Below are 15,611 nucleotides of genomic sequence, written 5' to 3'. Positions count from 1 at the left end.
GTGAAAACTGAGATCTACTGCAATTTTCCTGAACATTATTTGTGTTTATAATGAAAGCTACCTGGTATTTCAGCCTAGAGTATAAGGACACCTCAAAGTTTCAAAACAAAAAGGCAATTCCAGCTCCACCACAGCACTTACAGTCTGAGGTCCAGACTTGCTCGTGCAGCCTTCCATTTGCGTTTTGTCAATCATTTCCTAAACATGCACATAGAAGTTCAAACGAAACAACTGTGTATGCCTCTATGCATAAAGGAATGAATGATGTAAAGTTTCAGTAACAGGAATAACTTGCCTCGAAACACACAAGTGATGACTGTGGAAATACAGTGCAAAGCCAGAACATCAGCTACCCACCACACAGAGTATAATTTCACATATATTAGTAATTCTTTTCTTCCCCTTTTCAAATTATGACTTCCAGGCATACTCAGTCTTATCAGTCCCCAAAGCACAATCTAAAATAGCTTCTGGTATTGCCTTACATGAAAACGTATCACTTGTGAGAAAGACTAAATGGTAACTTAAAGAGAAAAACATAAAGTTCTGAGAAGTGCATACAGTTCACAAAAAATTACTTGGTGTACCTACTGAACTGAGGATGTTGCAGTAAACTAACTACTTCAATGTACATACTAGAGCTTGCACTTGGGATACACCATCTACTCTGCCACAAACACAGATATCACAGAATCACCGCACGGGCAGGGCTGGAAGGGCCCCCTGGAGATCATCCAGTCCAAGCCCCTGCTGAAGCACGTTCTCCTACAGCAGGTTGCACAGTCTCATGTCCAGCCAGGTTCTGAACCTCTCTGGGCAGCCCATCCCAGCGCTCCATCACCCTCACAGTACAGAAGTTTTTCCTCACATCCAGACGGAGCCTCCTGTGCTGCAGTTTGCGCCCACTGCCCCTGGCTGCACCACTGAAAAGAGCCCAGCCCCGGCCCCTTGGTGCTCGCTCTCAAGAGATTTGTAGACACTGGTCAAGATCCCCTCTCAGCCTTCTCTTCTCCAGGCTGAACAGCCCAGCTCTCGCAGCCTTTCCTCCTCAGGGAGATGCTCCAGTCCCCTCCTCATCCTCGTAGCCTCCGCCGGACCCTCTCCAGTGGTTCCCTGTCCCTCTTGAATGGGGGAGCCCAGATGTGGTTGGTCAGACATGATTTCCCTTTGGTGAATGACATTCTCTTCCTCCACTGGCTTTGAGATGACCTCCAGGAAGAGCTGTTCCATCGCCTTCCAAGGGATGGAGGGCAGGCTGACTGGCCTGCAGTTTCCTGGGTCCTCCTCCTTGCCCTTTCTGAAGGCCCAAGTGATGCTGGTTTGTCATATACCCTTTACTACCCAGTACTGAAGGTCATGTGGACAGAGTCAAGCAGGAGACTAGTGATGTGCATAAGACCCTTATGGTAGAGTAGCTGACATGATGAAGCTTATATTTTAATACACTTCACAGAGCTACTACTGGGTCTATTACTGTCTTTCTACTGCTCTTTTTGCAACCTGAAACCATGTAATTCCACTGCAAAGATTGAAGTTAAAGTATCTGCATGTCAAGTTTACTGCTCTGCAACAAATAGGGTAAGTAAAAAACAGCTTTTAGAGAGAATAAAGGGGTTTAAATAATGACACAGAAGTTATTATTTCAGTATCCTAAATGTTAATCATAATTCCTAAATAAATCAACAGCTCTCAATCCTTAGCCAGCAGGCTGTAATTAATATAAAAGACTAAGTTATTTTTCTATTAAAGTTCGAAAGGCAATAGAAAGCTAGTAAATTATTTATGAATGTCTAGTAAGCGATTAGTTCCATTTTAAGGAGCCTACAAGGTTCAATAGGCTGCCTGTACTATTATTCATACTATTATTTGTATAACACAACAGAAAATGCTACTTACACTTGTCATTAAACAAATAGCTCTCTACTACCTAATTATAATCAACAAACCACTGATAAAAGTGACTGGAATTTCAAAGCTACAAGCATGCACGGTTTCCCATAAAATCTGTCCATATTATGAAAGAATTGTGTGTGCTGAGAACTAGGCATATATTGAACCATGTGCCACAGCCCTAAAAAAAGTACCTGCCCTCTAACATCAAACTTCAATCGTTCTGGTCAGAAACAAATACCGATGGTGATGGCAGTAAATAATAGGAAGGATGTTACACTTAAGCTCTGAACAAGCTTTAGGAGGGGTTAAACTGAGCAATAACAACTTGGGCAACACTACGCTTGTCCAAGTAAACCCTGACTTTATGGAAATTATTCTTGCTTTTACATATAACCTTAAAACAAAGATATGATAGAAGTTTTCATATACTGAGTAATACTTGGAGCCTTTTCCACTGAGCACTTATGAAGTATGTTATGCTGAAAGTTTAATGGAAATACATTTTAAAATACATCTCCATATGCTATCAAATTTAAGAATTTTATCTCTGAAGTAGAACAGAGAAAGCTGCTCAACCTTTTCTATTTAGCACCCACTCGGTGTGAGGGTGCTATGTTAGGCAATTTTTCTCCGTATTTATGAATGTGACTTGCTGAGTTAAGTTACAAGAATATGTCTTCTGCCAGCTTTAACAGCAACAATGAGAAAAATGATAAAACTGGAGTCGCAGCAAGGTTATTCTATCGCTGCCTTGATAAGCCCTAACAGCTGCACAGACACATCCTAGAGAGCTATATGTAGGGGAGAAAGACCCCCAAATTGGAAACCATGGAAGGAACAGAATGCCAGAAATCTCTTCCCATCCAAGAGAGTGAAGAGACTGGGGGCAGGGGAGGGGGAATCTTTATTCTTTAGTTATAATAGCTGAAGCCTATTCAATGCAGAGCAAAGTTCTATTTTGCTCTTCCAACAATTCACAAGACAAAACAGTGATGAAAGAAGTCTGATTTTCAGACATCTGCTACCCTTGAACTGATACCCATGAAGCCATGTCTCATCAAACGAAAAAGAAAAATGTTCTCAGCATATCAAAGAAACCTAAATATTTTTCCAGTACATTTCCCCATGATTTCATTAGGGAATAACGAAGCCTATTTTTCATAGTGGTTTCTAACAAATTGCATATCAGCATAGATGAGGGGGACCACAGAGAATAAACAATACAGCCATCGGAACGATGAAAAACAAGTTTCAAGCTAACAGAAGTAGGGTGGCTCTTTAGCTGGGTTTTATTTGGAGGTTTGGCTTGTTTGGGGTTTTTTGGGGTTTGGTTTTTTGAGGTTTTTTTGGTTTTGGTTTTTTGGGTTTTTTTTACAACCACAGCTAGATGAGCAGTTAAAAATCTCAAACCTGCAAAGAAATTTTAACCCACCAAAACTTTAAAAATCAGAGTCAATTGATTTAAGACAGAACTGTCCAGCACTGTGTTATATCCTCTGATGTGTCTGGCATATTCGTTAATAGTCACACCTTCTTTTATCCATAAATATTCCAAAAACATTCTATCATTTAAAAAGTTTATTTGTATGGAGTAATATACAATCAGAACTTTATTTTGCGTGTACCTACATAAATCAAAGACTAGCAGCTACATTCAGAGAATACAACACTCAGACGCATTTGACACCTGTCATATTAATGGAACCAGAAAATTGGCTATGGTCTAGTACATAACAATACATTTCACACCTCAAACGAATGGTAATAAGTAACCAAATACTAAACAGTAAAATAAACAACAATTTAGTTCAGTCAAATCAGTGCAATTTCATTTTATTTGCAATCTAAATGTAGCAACTTAAAATATTTTCCAGATCACAACTTGTCCTCAAGGAATGTCTGTCTACCAAAAAAAGAAATACTGTATTTCAATCACTTTTCCACCAACACAGAACAATCACATTCAAATTTATTTTTCTGTCTAAAAATTCACCTCTTGATAAGGACAGCATACTGGTGCATTTCCTACAGCCAACTTTACATTTAACTGAAGACTTAATACAGTATTCTTCACTCACTCCCAGGCAGCAATTTTGAATACAAAAGCACTTGAAGCTTATTTCACTTTTAAGCTTCTTACTCTGAAGTTCATCAAAAATATTACATGGCTAGCATTCATATTAGCTGGGGTGAAGTGACTTAAGAGCAACGGCAAAAAAATTAGCTGAGGGCTGAAGGGGTTCCTTTAACTGAAACTATCTTTTCCTGTTTCATTGAATTCAGAATCCAGTGACTTTGACAGCACCTTTCACCACACTGATTAAGCAGTGTTTCACACCACTTTCAATATAATTGTACCTATGTACCAATTAGACTATAATGTTAAAAGCAGTATTTGAGCAGAGTAGAAACAGCACCTGCAACAAGATGTTTACAGATGATCAGAGATCAGGGTGAAAAGGAAAAAAAATAATCCTGAACTGTGTGAAGAATGACAAACAGTTAGTATCATGTTTTGGTGGGAATAAGACTAAGACAAACGAAAAGATAAAGGAAAGGATACCATGGAAGAGAGGGGGACACGGCAGGGAAGTTCGAAGAGGTAGTTGTGAAAAGGACATGAAGTGACTAAGGAAAACTGCTGACACAAACAGCCGGCTAGCATAAGAAAGGTAAACCAGAAGCAGGAACATCTCTGCTTGTCCAAGGACCTTGTTTGGCTACCCCTCTTTGCCACAATTTCACTGTATGTGCTTGAAAACTAAAGGCATATCAGAAATATTTGAAATAATCATTGAAAAACTCAGAAGAAACAGGGGGAAGGAGCTTTAGTACAAGTGCAGGTGTAATTTGTTAACATATGCCTCACGATTTTTTTAAGTAACTGCCTGTGCAGTTTTCCAGGTAGCACACAACCTTCTTCCTGCTCTATCTTAATGCAGTCTGAGATGCAATAAATGCTACCAATCAAACCCCCATGTTCGCATGGGTTTTTCAAAAATAAATTATTCAGCATATTCTGACAAAGTAGTTTACATAGTAAAGGAAGATGTCTTTTTAAAACAGATAGAGAATGCATACTGTCTATCCTGTGACAGCCATCTTCCAAGAAACCCCAAAATATTAATTTCAGCAACAGCTGTTTAGCAGCTTTTTGTTACTCCTCCTCCTGCTGCCTACAAGATGACCATATCAAAGGTTTTCCTTCACTACTTCAAGATTCCTATGGGATAAACAATAAAACAAAATATTTTTGTAAAATCAAATTAAGAATAGCCCAATTAGGTTCAGTGTCACTGAAGTCACATCAAAAGCAGAGATAAGCAGAATGCAAGAAATGAGATAACAGAACACTTGAAAGATGTTTGGCATCATGCAAAAACATTTCTTATACAGACCTGGCACTACAACTTGTCAACAGTGAATGAAATGACAAGGGCGCTGCTAGAAAAAAACACCACAGGGTTGATGATAAATACACACTTGATATGAATGGTAGTTGAACAATAAAAAGCCATATGAGCTCTGTACACTCTGAAAACTAAATGTGAAAGCCAGAAACACCAAGGACTCTAAGCTATTGTAAGTATTCCCAGAGGCAGGGTCACCTCGTTATTTAATTGTAAGATGACATACATCACAGCACTGCATAAACAGTATTAGCAGTTCCAATAAGAAAGATTACTTTGTTTTCATACAGCACAGAAATCTTACTTAATTCTAGAAACAGATCGGGGCGAGGGATCACAAGAATAGGACGCAGGGAGATATGGACACACAAACGAAACGGTAAGGCAACAGCCAATGATAACAATTACAGATCAGGATCTACAGCTTTCAGAATTTTAGCAGAATCCAAAGATTATTATAATGTCTAACGAAGCGGGATTCTTACTCAAGCAGACAGAGCAACTGTTCACTTCATGCCACTGAGCACATTCAAAACAAACCTCAGAGGTTAAAAAATGTTAAGTCTCAAGAGAAATAAATCATGAAGCAACAGATAACCAAGCTACCCCAAACTAGACTACTAATGCTTAAAAGTGTGCAAATGTAAATGTCATTTGCATTATACAGATAATTTATATTTGTGTATAGATATCGTATAAATATGTATTTTAACAATACGTATTTCAAGGCTCTAATAAAGATTATATTTTGCTTTTCACTTTTAAAATATGCACATACATATTGAAAATTTTTTACTTTAAATCAAAGGAAAAAAGCAACAAGAAACATCCCACCAACCCATTTCACACTGTGATTACTTATATTACATATATACTTCTACAGTTTCAGTGAAAACATACTTCAGCAAGATGCTAACTGTATTCAATTCAAAACTGCTGAAGATCAAATAAGGGCATAAAGGGAAATAAAAGCACGCATTAGATGTAGGTATCAATAAAAAAAGTATACAAAGCATTTTACAAGACTGTGTACCGTGGTTGTTTTTGGCTAAGAAAGCTTCTGATCATAGCTGCCTTTTTTAGCAAATTAAAAATGGCATTCCTTCAGTTAATATCCTACATTCACACTCCCATGCCAAAGGGACATCATAAGACCATCCAAAGAGAGAAGCACTTATGAGAAAAGTTTAAGGCGACATACGCTTTTCCTGTAAGTATCTTTAAGTAATACAATTGTGCATGACAAACAACCAGATGGATAATTCCTACTTGGATAGACAAATGCAAAATAAAATCATGTACACCTGGCACTGATTAAAACAACACCCTCCAATCAGGATATTCTTGCATCAATATAGTAGAGTACCGCAGCACAAGAGAAATGCGCTTTCTTGGTCTTTTCATTTGATGCTAGGGAAATGCGTAGGGTTCCAGGAAAGTGTGAAACTTCCTGATCAATCAGTTTGTGTGACACATTGTTCACTGGACATTTGAAATGGCAAAGTGGTTAAAAAAAAAAAGGAAGTCTTCAATTTTCAAGCCACTTTTATAAGGAGCTGAGTTATTACCAAAAGCCTCAGGTTGAAATAGATTTTTCTGGAGAGGTGTTCTTATAAGAGGCGCCAGCAGTAATAACTTACATGTTGCTAAAGGGAATTCACACACAAAAAACTTAAATCCATGAAATAAATCTTGCAAGCATACACATTGTGGCAAGGAGGATTATGAAATTTAATCGCACTGAAGACTTTAAAGAACATTTCTTTTTTAGTGGATTATTTACTTTTCTTATTAATAATTAACTGTTCTAACACCTAGGTATTTTGATAAAGTCTTACTTTTATACTCACCTGATTCATTTTGAATTCCTGTTGTGTTCTGAAAAGATACACACAACAAAGAAACTCCTGTGATTACATGAGCCCTAAAAAGAAAAACAGACAATTGTAACACGTACCTACCTACAAGTTTACATTGAATTGAAAGTACACACAGACCTCTAGTTTCTCTTCCTAAAGCGTTTGTCACAAAGGAGCACAATGCTTTGTAAAAACATCTGCTCCAAGCTACAGTTTTGTTATTATAGCTCCGATGTATATATTTAATCGCAAGACAGATATCAGTCGTTAATCTTTCTCCCAGTTCTAAATGATGATGCAGCAGAAATGAGCTCAAGTATGATTGTTTTTAAAAAAAAGTTAGCTTGTTTGAGACTGAGTATTTTTAAGATCTCTAGCAGTCAGATCTCTTTAAAATTTAGTATCAAAGCATTATGAAAGACCTTAAGTGGTTTTCAAATTAACAAAATGCATGCATCTGAGTTTCCACTCTCCCATATCAGAAATAGGAAATCCTTTAAACTGAGCCTTTTATTAACATATTTTATTACACTAATGCATTTGGCATTCTTGTTTAACAGAAGCCTGAGATTTCAAAATGTTTCAAACAAAAAAATCCTAGTTCAAGCAGTCATCAAATTTGGAAACTCATGACAACACAAAAGTTATCAGAATGATGCTATATCTGAGAGTCTAGACTAATCAACTCACTTTTTTTTTTTAATACACACAAAAAAGCATTATTCCAAGTTACATTGGAAACTACCTTTCCTGGTGTCATCCAGAATTTCCAATAAATAAACACCCTTTTGGGGGGGTTAACCAGTGCCTAATTACTTAAAGCTCTTTATTCAAGCACTGCTATTTCTTCCCTGTCTTTGGTTTTCTTATTACAGCAATGAACCACTGGGTTTTTGCTAAGTACTTTGTATAAATACTAACATGTAATATAAACTACATTGAAGCAAAATATACTCCCAATAAACACTCAAAAAAAAATTCATATAATCCTTCACATCCTTGCACTGTAAGAATTCTTAATGCTGCGTAAAAAAACAGTGAAAATACTTCCCAGTGTCATACAAATGTTGCATTGCTTAAGAAATCTGTAAGAAAAACAAAAACACCCTTGAAAAGGATATTTATGTTGTATACAGCCCTTCCAGGATTAACTCCTTTGGTTCTAATATTTCCCTATCACATGAGTATTTAGACCAAGAGTTGAAACGTTTGTATTTCAGTTCCACTTTTGCAACTTGTTCTGTGGGATTTAGTTTGCCAGCAAAGACCAGCTACAGGATGAGGAGCTCCATCTGAACAGCTTTAAACATCTGAAGAAAAGCACTCCTTTTGGAATGTACTTTTACAACTTTCTAATTTATTTCAGTACAGCTGCCAAATACAAATCAATTCCTAGGAATGATGCACTCCAAGCAATTAATTTCTAGAATTTCCTCTACTGAGAGAGAATATATGTGACACCAAGAAACTACCAAGCAGTCAGGAATGCTCCACGGGTTTCATTGCGAGTTACAGTCGCTCCTGAGACTGTTAAATCTTGCCATGACAGTAACGTCCCTTCGGCTCTACATTTCTCATGCACTAGCACACAGTTGTTTCTCATGCATTTTCCACACACCCTTTACTTCCCTCAGCCTTGATTTTCCTTCCTGACAAACATGATTTCTACTTCAGACATTTTTACACAAGTGCTTTAGGCAAATGGTTTCTGAAATTCGAGGCACAGACTGCCTGTCATCTGCTGAAAGTGGCCTTAGCACTTGGAAATGCTGATTAAGGAAAAGTAAAAACTGGAGTCAGTATAAACTTCTGTAGTAGAGGTGAGGCCGGAATAGCAGAAAAATCCAGTGCTCTTATTCATTGTTCATTGGGACAATACACACACAATGTCAATTTATACATGAAATGTTTTGGATAGCAAGAGAGGCATCAAAACATTTCCTAGTGTGAAAAACAACTTATTTTTAGCAACAAATGTCTTGGTTTTCCATACTTGGCTACAACACGAAAGACAACTATTCACATAAAGGCAACAAAAGCACAAACCTTTTATTGGCATGATTTTAAAGTGCACCCTGATGAGCTGCTATGGCTGTAGCATATGAGTGTAAGTGGTTATTGTCTCCAGCTGCCTATTTCTACCTTCTCTCCTCCCTCTCACTGAAGATTATCAGTCCCTCAATGACAAGGGCTTAACTGTTCACATAACCATCTTCTATCATGGTTCTGAAAAGTGATTTAGAAAACCTATCCTAAGAAATGCACATACCTTACACTGTGGTAAATGACAGTCATCTGAAGCATATATGTCATTTTCAACACTGGCTAAAAGAGGAAGGCATTTAGCCCAGAACTCTAGCTGTGTAAAGGCAATGAAGATTTAAAGCACTGTCTTACAGAAACAAACATCCAACACCATCACTACTAAACAAAGAATTTGAGAGACAGCAAGTAAATATCAATTAAGTGATGGGATGAAGGGATCAATCCTAAAGGAAAGTCCTGCCAAGCTGAGACGTTCCTAAGCTGAGCTTTCTTACCAGAGTTGTTAAATAAATCTGTGAAAATTTTGAAAAGTCAAAACTTTTTTTTTTACTTTGTTTCGTTTAAGTAGTAAAAATACAATAAAAGTGTATTTCACATACTAATTCAAAAGTATTTTGCTTAGAATTAAAATTGTTTTCAAAGAATTTTGAAAACAAAAACTAAGCCTGGTATTTTCACAAATTTTATAAATGCTTTATTCAGCTTTTACAGAACTGGCTATATCCAAACCTCTCAAGGGTATTTCTTCAGAGAAAATGACAAATTTTAACATATTGATGTCCTTAAACATTCACATAACACAGTTTAGTTAGATTCCTAACAGACGGCACATTACTCTATACTCTTCCAGCTACAAGCAACCAGAGAAACCAGTTGACCATAAAATGCAGTTACATGAGAAATTAAGCTACAGTAAACCAAAAGCTTCAACTATTTATAAAGCTATTAGCTTAAAACATACATTTAATCTTAGAATTTTATTCCTGCAGTTCTGACAAGTTACATGTATGAACTCTCTAACTGAGAAAATGCCTGAAAATATTTCCCCATTTTTCCTTTCTCCATGTTACCCGTTTTATTAACAATGAACTCAACTATATGGAAAGCAAGATTAATTGCACTAGGCAGGGGGACAGGGATGATGATGGGGCATGGGGGACACACAACTGTACACAGACTTACATACAGTCACTAGCTTTCTTTCTGCCTAAATGAAACCTTGGAAAGACAAGGTATCCGTAACACTAGATTTGGGGTTTAACTTTTAGTACACAAAGTTCAACAAAACCAAGAAAATATTAAACAAATTCTCAACTGCTGCACAAATATTAGTTCCCTGTATGATCAATGACTACCAACACTGTACTTACTCTTGTCACTGCAAGCACAAACAAGCTTTCACTTCCTACATTAACGACTTTCTTAGCTACACACACAGTGAAGTCCAATGCAAGTTTTTCCAGGAAAGCCCCGAAGAAAATGATACTGCTCTGATTTGTCATTAGGGGAATTGTGATATATTAATTTAAAAGAAGTGATAATGACCACATTAAATCAGTTTTAAGGTTAGCAACAGTCTACAACGGTGTTAGTACTTTGAAAAAGTCACATCAGAAGCTCCATCAAAATAGAGGCACCAACTATTTCAATTCAACCTTTCCTCAAAACTCAAGAACATCCAGCTGCATCTATCGAAGACCTCAATATTGTTAATTACATCTACCACAGTAAACTCTGAAGATTCACTGAAGTCCCTAAGAAAAGATAAAGGTTCTATGCCAAACATGACGCACACTCACCAGTACAGTAACCTGAATTTTAATTGATTTCCAGAAAACATTGCCAAGCCATATTTATTTCAAACCACTACCTACCACTGTTTATCTTGTGAGTACAAAAATACTATGTACTTTCTCAAACCATTAAAGCATCTAGGAAACAAACACATGAGAAGATGACGTACTGCATCATATAATCTTAAAGAGTTTCAGAAAAGTATATTTAGAAAGGCTCACTGTTAGGCAACAAATAATATTTATTTGGATAGGAATATACAAGGCATTCATATTTACAGCAACACTGTAGTCATGTTAAAATTAAATGCTTGAAACAAAAAATATTTTTACCTTATTCCTGAATTCTAATTTTAAATATTCCTTTACAAAAAATACAAGTTACTGGGAATAAAGTTTGCAAACAAGAGCAAGTAATTTTGTACAAAACCAATATTACAGATGATCTTTTTCAAGCCGATTCAAATGGTACTTCTAGTATGCATTCCCAGGTTTTACTGAATAGTCTATCTTCTGATTTTATAAGCCACATTTATCACTTCTGTATGTGGGGTGTTTTGGTTTGTGTTTTTTTAAATTCCAGAAGCAAAACTTACGTTGGAAGAGAATGTTGCTTCCAATTCAGAGAAAAGAAAAACCAGGTATAAGACTATCAATCCTATTTGGGAAGCTAAAAACGGGACACGCATTATGTTACTGCTCTGATGAAAACACGTTCGTTACAGAACAAAACCTGAAAGTCTCAAGTCTGCTTTCCTAATGACCACGGTTTCAGGCAGGGATACTGCAGTGCTATTTTTTGTTTATTTTTTAGTTGAAGCACATGATATTAATTTTTTTAACATCAGGATATTTACATTTTTTCAGTTCAATACTGAAATACTCTAACCCACAAAATTTCCAAGTATTAGGTGAAACAAAGCTTACAAAATAAAATTAAGTTCATGTTAACTCTGAAACAGTAAAATAAGTATTTGATGGAAACAAGAAGCACTAGCTATGGGCATTTAGTTGCACATACATTTTCAGTTACTCAAGACTGCTAGAATAATAATGGAGAAAAAAAATGGGCAAACAATGATTTTCTGAACACCAAAATCTTCCATTAAGAAAACAAGGCTTTGCTTACTGCCATGTAACCAAAATAAACTGTTACACCTTAGAAAAGTTTATTCAGATAACCAAGAAACCACCAACACAAAAATAAAACCCAAGTTTATTAATTAAACAGCAAGTAGTCAGAAGTCAACAAAAAATAGCAAGTCTCTAACAACTGCAAATATACAGAAGTACCATTCCAATCTTCACACATAAGTACACTTTTAAATCTACTTGCACAGACAGTAAATGCAAATGAAAAATTGCTCAGAGAAGTATATTGCTGATTTCCTACTATGTGAAGAAGTCCTATCAGTCATTTCTTTTTACAATGCAGGACTCAGTCTCCCACTTTTGACTACAGGCATGTCTGATACAGAGGCAGAGAAGAAATAATACAATCAGAGAAAAAACAGTGGTAAAAGAAATTATTTCATGGGGGGGGGGGGGGAGTCACTAAGTATCAGGATAGTATCTGCACTTTCACATGCTAACAAGTTCAACAGCAAATATACTGCAGTACTTTAAAAACGTATACCAACGCAGATATCCAGTATTTATGAACTCCAGCTGTTTATAAATCCCTGATTAAAAAAAATACAACTGGCAGTCTCCAGTCTCCACCAGTAAGCAAGTGACTCATGATGATCAAGGTACTATTGCTGTAAGCCATAGACTAATTTATTGGGTTTTTTTCTGGTTGAGATCCTCATTTCAGAGGTCTTGCAGGCACACTGCAAATAAACTGTCAACTGGATACCAATGATACAGAAGTTACCACACTGATCACCGCTAAACCTCTCTGAACTTCTGTTTTCAACAGCCAGCCGCCTAGTAAGTAACAATATTGAGAAGTCCTTTTTATATACCATTACTTGTTTACCCCTAAGGATCAAGGCTTTTAAGCAAAACAGTGAAATGGTGACATCACTGCATTTGGAGGATGGACTTCAAGAGCCATTTTAGTTTTTACAGAAAAACAATTGCTCGCTTTGACTTTCTGCTTTACTTCCCTGCCATTTTCAAGCAAATATTCAAGTAGAAAAATAAGGGCGAGTTACACAAATGTACGTAAGTATACTTCAGCATCCTTCCCCCATCTTCCATGCCACTCTGGCAGGCTGTTCTTCAGACCTCCTTACATACACTAAACAGGCATCAATTCAGGAACCTCCAAACACCTTACTCATAATAGCATTTCCACCCAAGATATTTTACCCAGAATGATGATTTGTCTTTTATTTAACGTAACTAAGGTTTTACTATAGGTGAAATTTGGCCTCATTTTTACGGTCTATGCCATGGGCAGACAGGCTGGTGAGACACTGCTGCCCTCACCAATCTGCATTGCTTTAAAACCAAGAGGTACTACTACTACCTGGTTCTCGTTGCTGTCTCTGCAAGTGCAGTAGTTGTTTCGTTTGTTAAAAGTTACTCCCCTCATCTACCAATGATGCAGTTCTCTGTCTGCAGAGCGCCCATGCTATCACTGATTCACAGTCACATGTTTCAACCGCTGGAAGAGTGGAGGCCTGTCTGTAACACGGAGAGCATTTCTGAATTCTTAACGGGCACATCATTTTCATTAGAATGCGGCAAGTGTCAAAAGGCAGCAACATAGTAAATACATACTACACTGCTGTACATCTCCATTCCTCCTAGTCTACTTAGTATGTGTGAATAAACTGAAAAAGACTTTTGCATCCAAGTAACACGCCCGAAGTCAAGAGCACAGACTGGGAACAGCAAACCTGAGCATCACAGAGATGCAAGCAGCCCTGTTGTTTCCAAGAGCTGCCCACTGTTGATTACTCAAACGGAACATAAAAAAAAAATACTTCTCTTCCACCGAATCATCAGATAGCAGGTGCAAACCACATCACCTTCCCTTCCTTCCTCAGCAGCTGAGAACAATTTGAAGTTTTCTTTACTAGCACAAAATGGAAATTTTGCGGCTTCATATGAATTTGAAACCACTACAAACTTTATACTAGGCTTCAGCTACGTGCTGCCACATGAGCCATCAGTGCCGCTACACACGCTGCACTGGCTCCAGACACGCACGTACTTGAAGACACTTCTCGAGTGGTCCTAAACACACGGTCTCCTGCTCACTCCAAACATACGTCCCCACGCTACCACTGCGCCATCATGAAGAAACCTCCGATTTCCATGACACGGCCTAGGAAGGACGTTCCCCGTGAGGAAACCAACCCTGACATGCCCCCCTGCGAGGCACCCTGCCGCCAGCCCTCGGGCGCACAGCTCGCCCACACGCCGGCGGGAACACGGCAGCGCGTGGTACTGGCGGGCTGCACGTTACCCACCGGCGGGAACACGGCAGCGCGTCCCACCGGCGGGCTGGCCACAGCCACAGGGTTCCACTTCACCGGCTGACGCCTCCCGGGCAGCGCCTGCCAGACAAACACCTGGGAAAGCTGCACGCTCCGCCGAACGGCCCCTGCGGCCCCCCAGAGCGCCCCTTTCCCTCAGGCTCCCGCGGCTTCGCGCTCCCGCCTCGCACCTGCGGCCGCCACCTTCCCGTGGGCACCCCGGGCGGCTCCACCCCGAAGGAGGCTGCTCTGCGGGCCGGGCCGCCGCCGCCGTCCCCTCCTCCCGCGCCGGGCCCCCTGGCAGCCGCGCCCCCGGCTCTGCCCACCGCCCCACGGCCCGGCCCGCCCTCCGGCGCGGCGACTGCCGCGGGCAGCACACAGCGAGACCCGCCGCCTCCTCCTCCTCACCTGCGCCGCTGCCGCCTGCGGCCCGGCTGGGAGCGGCGCGGAGCGGCCTCAGCTCCGGCACCGTTCGGGCGCCATTTTGTCTCCAGCCTCGGAAGTGACGTTGGGGGGAGGCCAGCGGGCAGGTCCCCCCGCCGCGGGACCCCCTCCAGAGCGGGGCCGCCCCCCGCCCCGCCGCTTCACGCCCGGTGTTGCCCCGAGCCCCCCTCAGCCCATCCCGCCTGCCGGAGCCGGCCCCCGCACCGCGGCCTCCAGCCACCGCCCTCATCCCAGACAATGAGCTGTGCAGACGAGCAGGTTCTCTTTCCCTATTTATTTAATTTTTCCCCGTCTGTTTTTCTTATTTTCGTAGTCACGCAGCTCCTCAGGGAGGTGGTTTTATCGCCGGTGACTGAAAACGTACAATAAAATCGGCAGCTGAGGGGAAATTACTTGACGACCTGGAGGGGAAGAGCCTGGCTGGCCCCTGGGGCTGTTTCCCGGGCTGGCACTGGCGGCTCAGACCCGTTTGTGCTGTCCCATGCAAACCGAACCGCACTGTAATTCCTGGGCAAGTACCTGAGAGGAAAAAAAAACAAACCAGCCACGAAACACAGGCACCTCCTGGGGGATATTTGTGTTTGTGTTGCAAGGCGTAACAGTGTCTCCCTTTCTTCAATTTGTAGAGCAAAATAATTTTCTCTCACTTGAGTTTTGTATGTGTAATACTCTGAAGGAGATGTAATCCTCCTGGACTACGATTTTTTTTATTTTTTTTTTAACAGGGAAATGTTA

The 15,611-nt window shown here is 39.6% G+C and overlaps 1 protein-coding gene across 3 annotated transcripts in view; it reads right to left on the bottom strand.

The window, feature by feature from the left end:
* The window catches only part of PRDM2 (PR/SET domain 2), a 73,509-nt gene extending 58,394 nt beyond the window's left edge, over nt 1-15,115 (bottom strand). The window contains exons 1-2 of one of the 3 annotated variants that reach the window (XM_040585767.1): nt 14,841-15,115; nt 7,154-7,227 (exon numbers count right to left, since the gene is read on the bottom strand). In XM_040585767.1, the coding sequence (XP_040441701.1) occupies nt 7,154-7,162 (9 nt within the window). In that variant the 5' untranslated portion in view covers nt 7,163-7,227; nt 14,841-15,115. The remainder of the gene's footprint in view (nt 1-7,153; nt 7,228-14,840) is intronic. The other 2 variants (XM_040585768.1, XM_040585769.1) reach the window with 2 other exon arrangements.
* Nucleotides 15,116-15,611: the final 496 nt, after the last annotated feature.

Source organism: Falco naumanni, chromosome 3, assembly GCF_017639655.2.
Source record: "Falco naumanni isolate bFalNau1 chromosome 3, bFalNau1.pat, whole genome shotgun sequence".
Taxonomy (NCBI): Eukaryota; Metazoa; Chordata; class Aves; order Falconiformes; family Falconidae; genus Falco; species Falco naumanni.
This window is presented reverse-complemented; position numbering and strand designations above follow the sequence as displayed.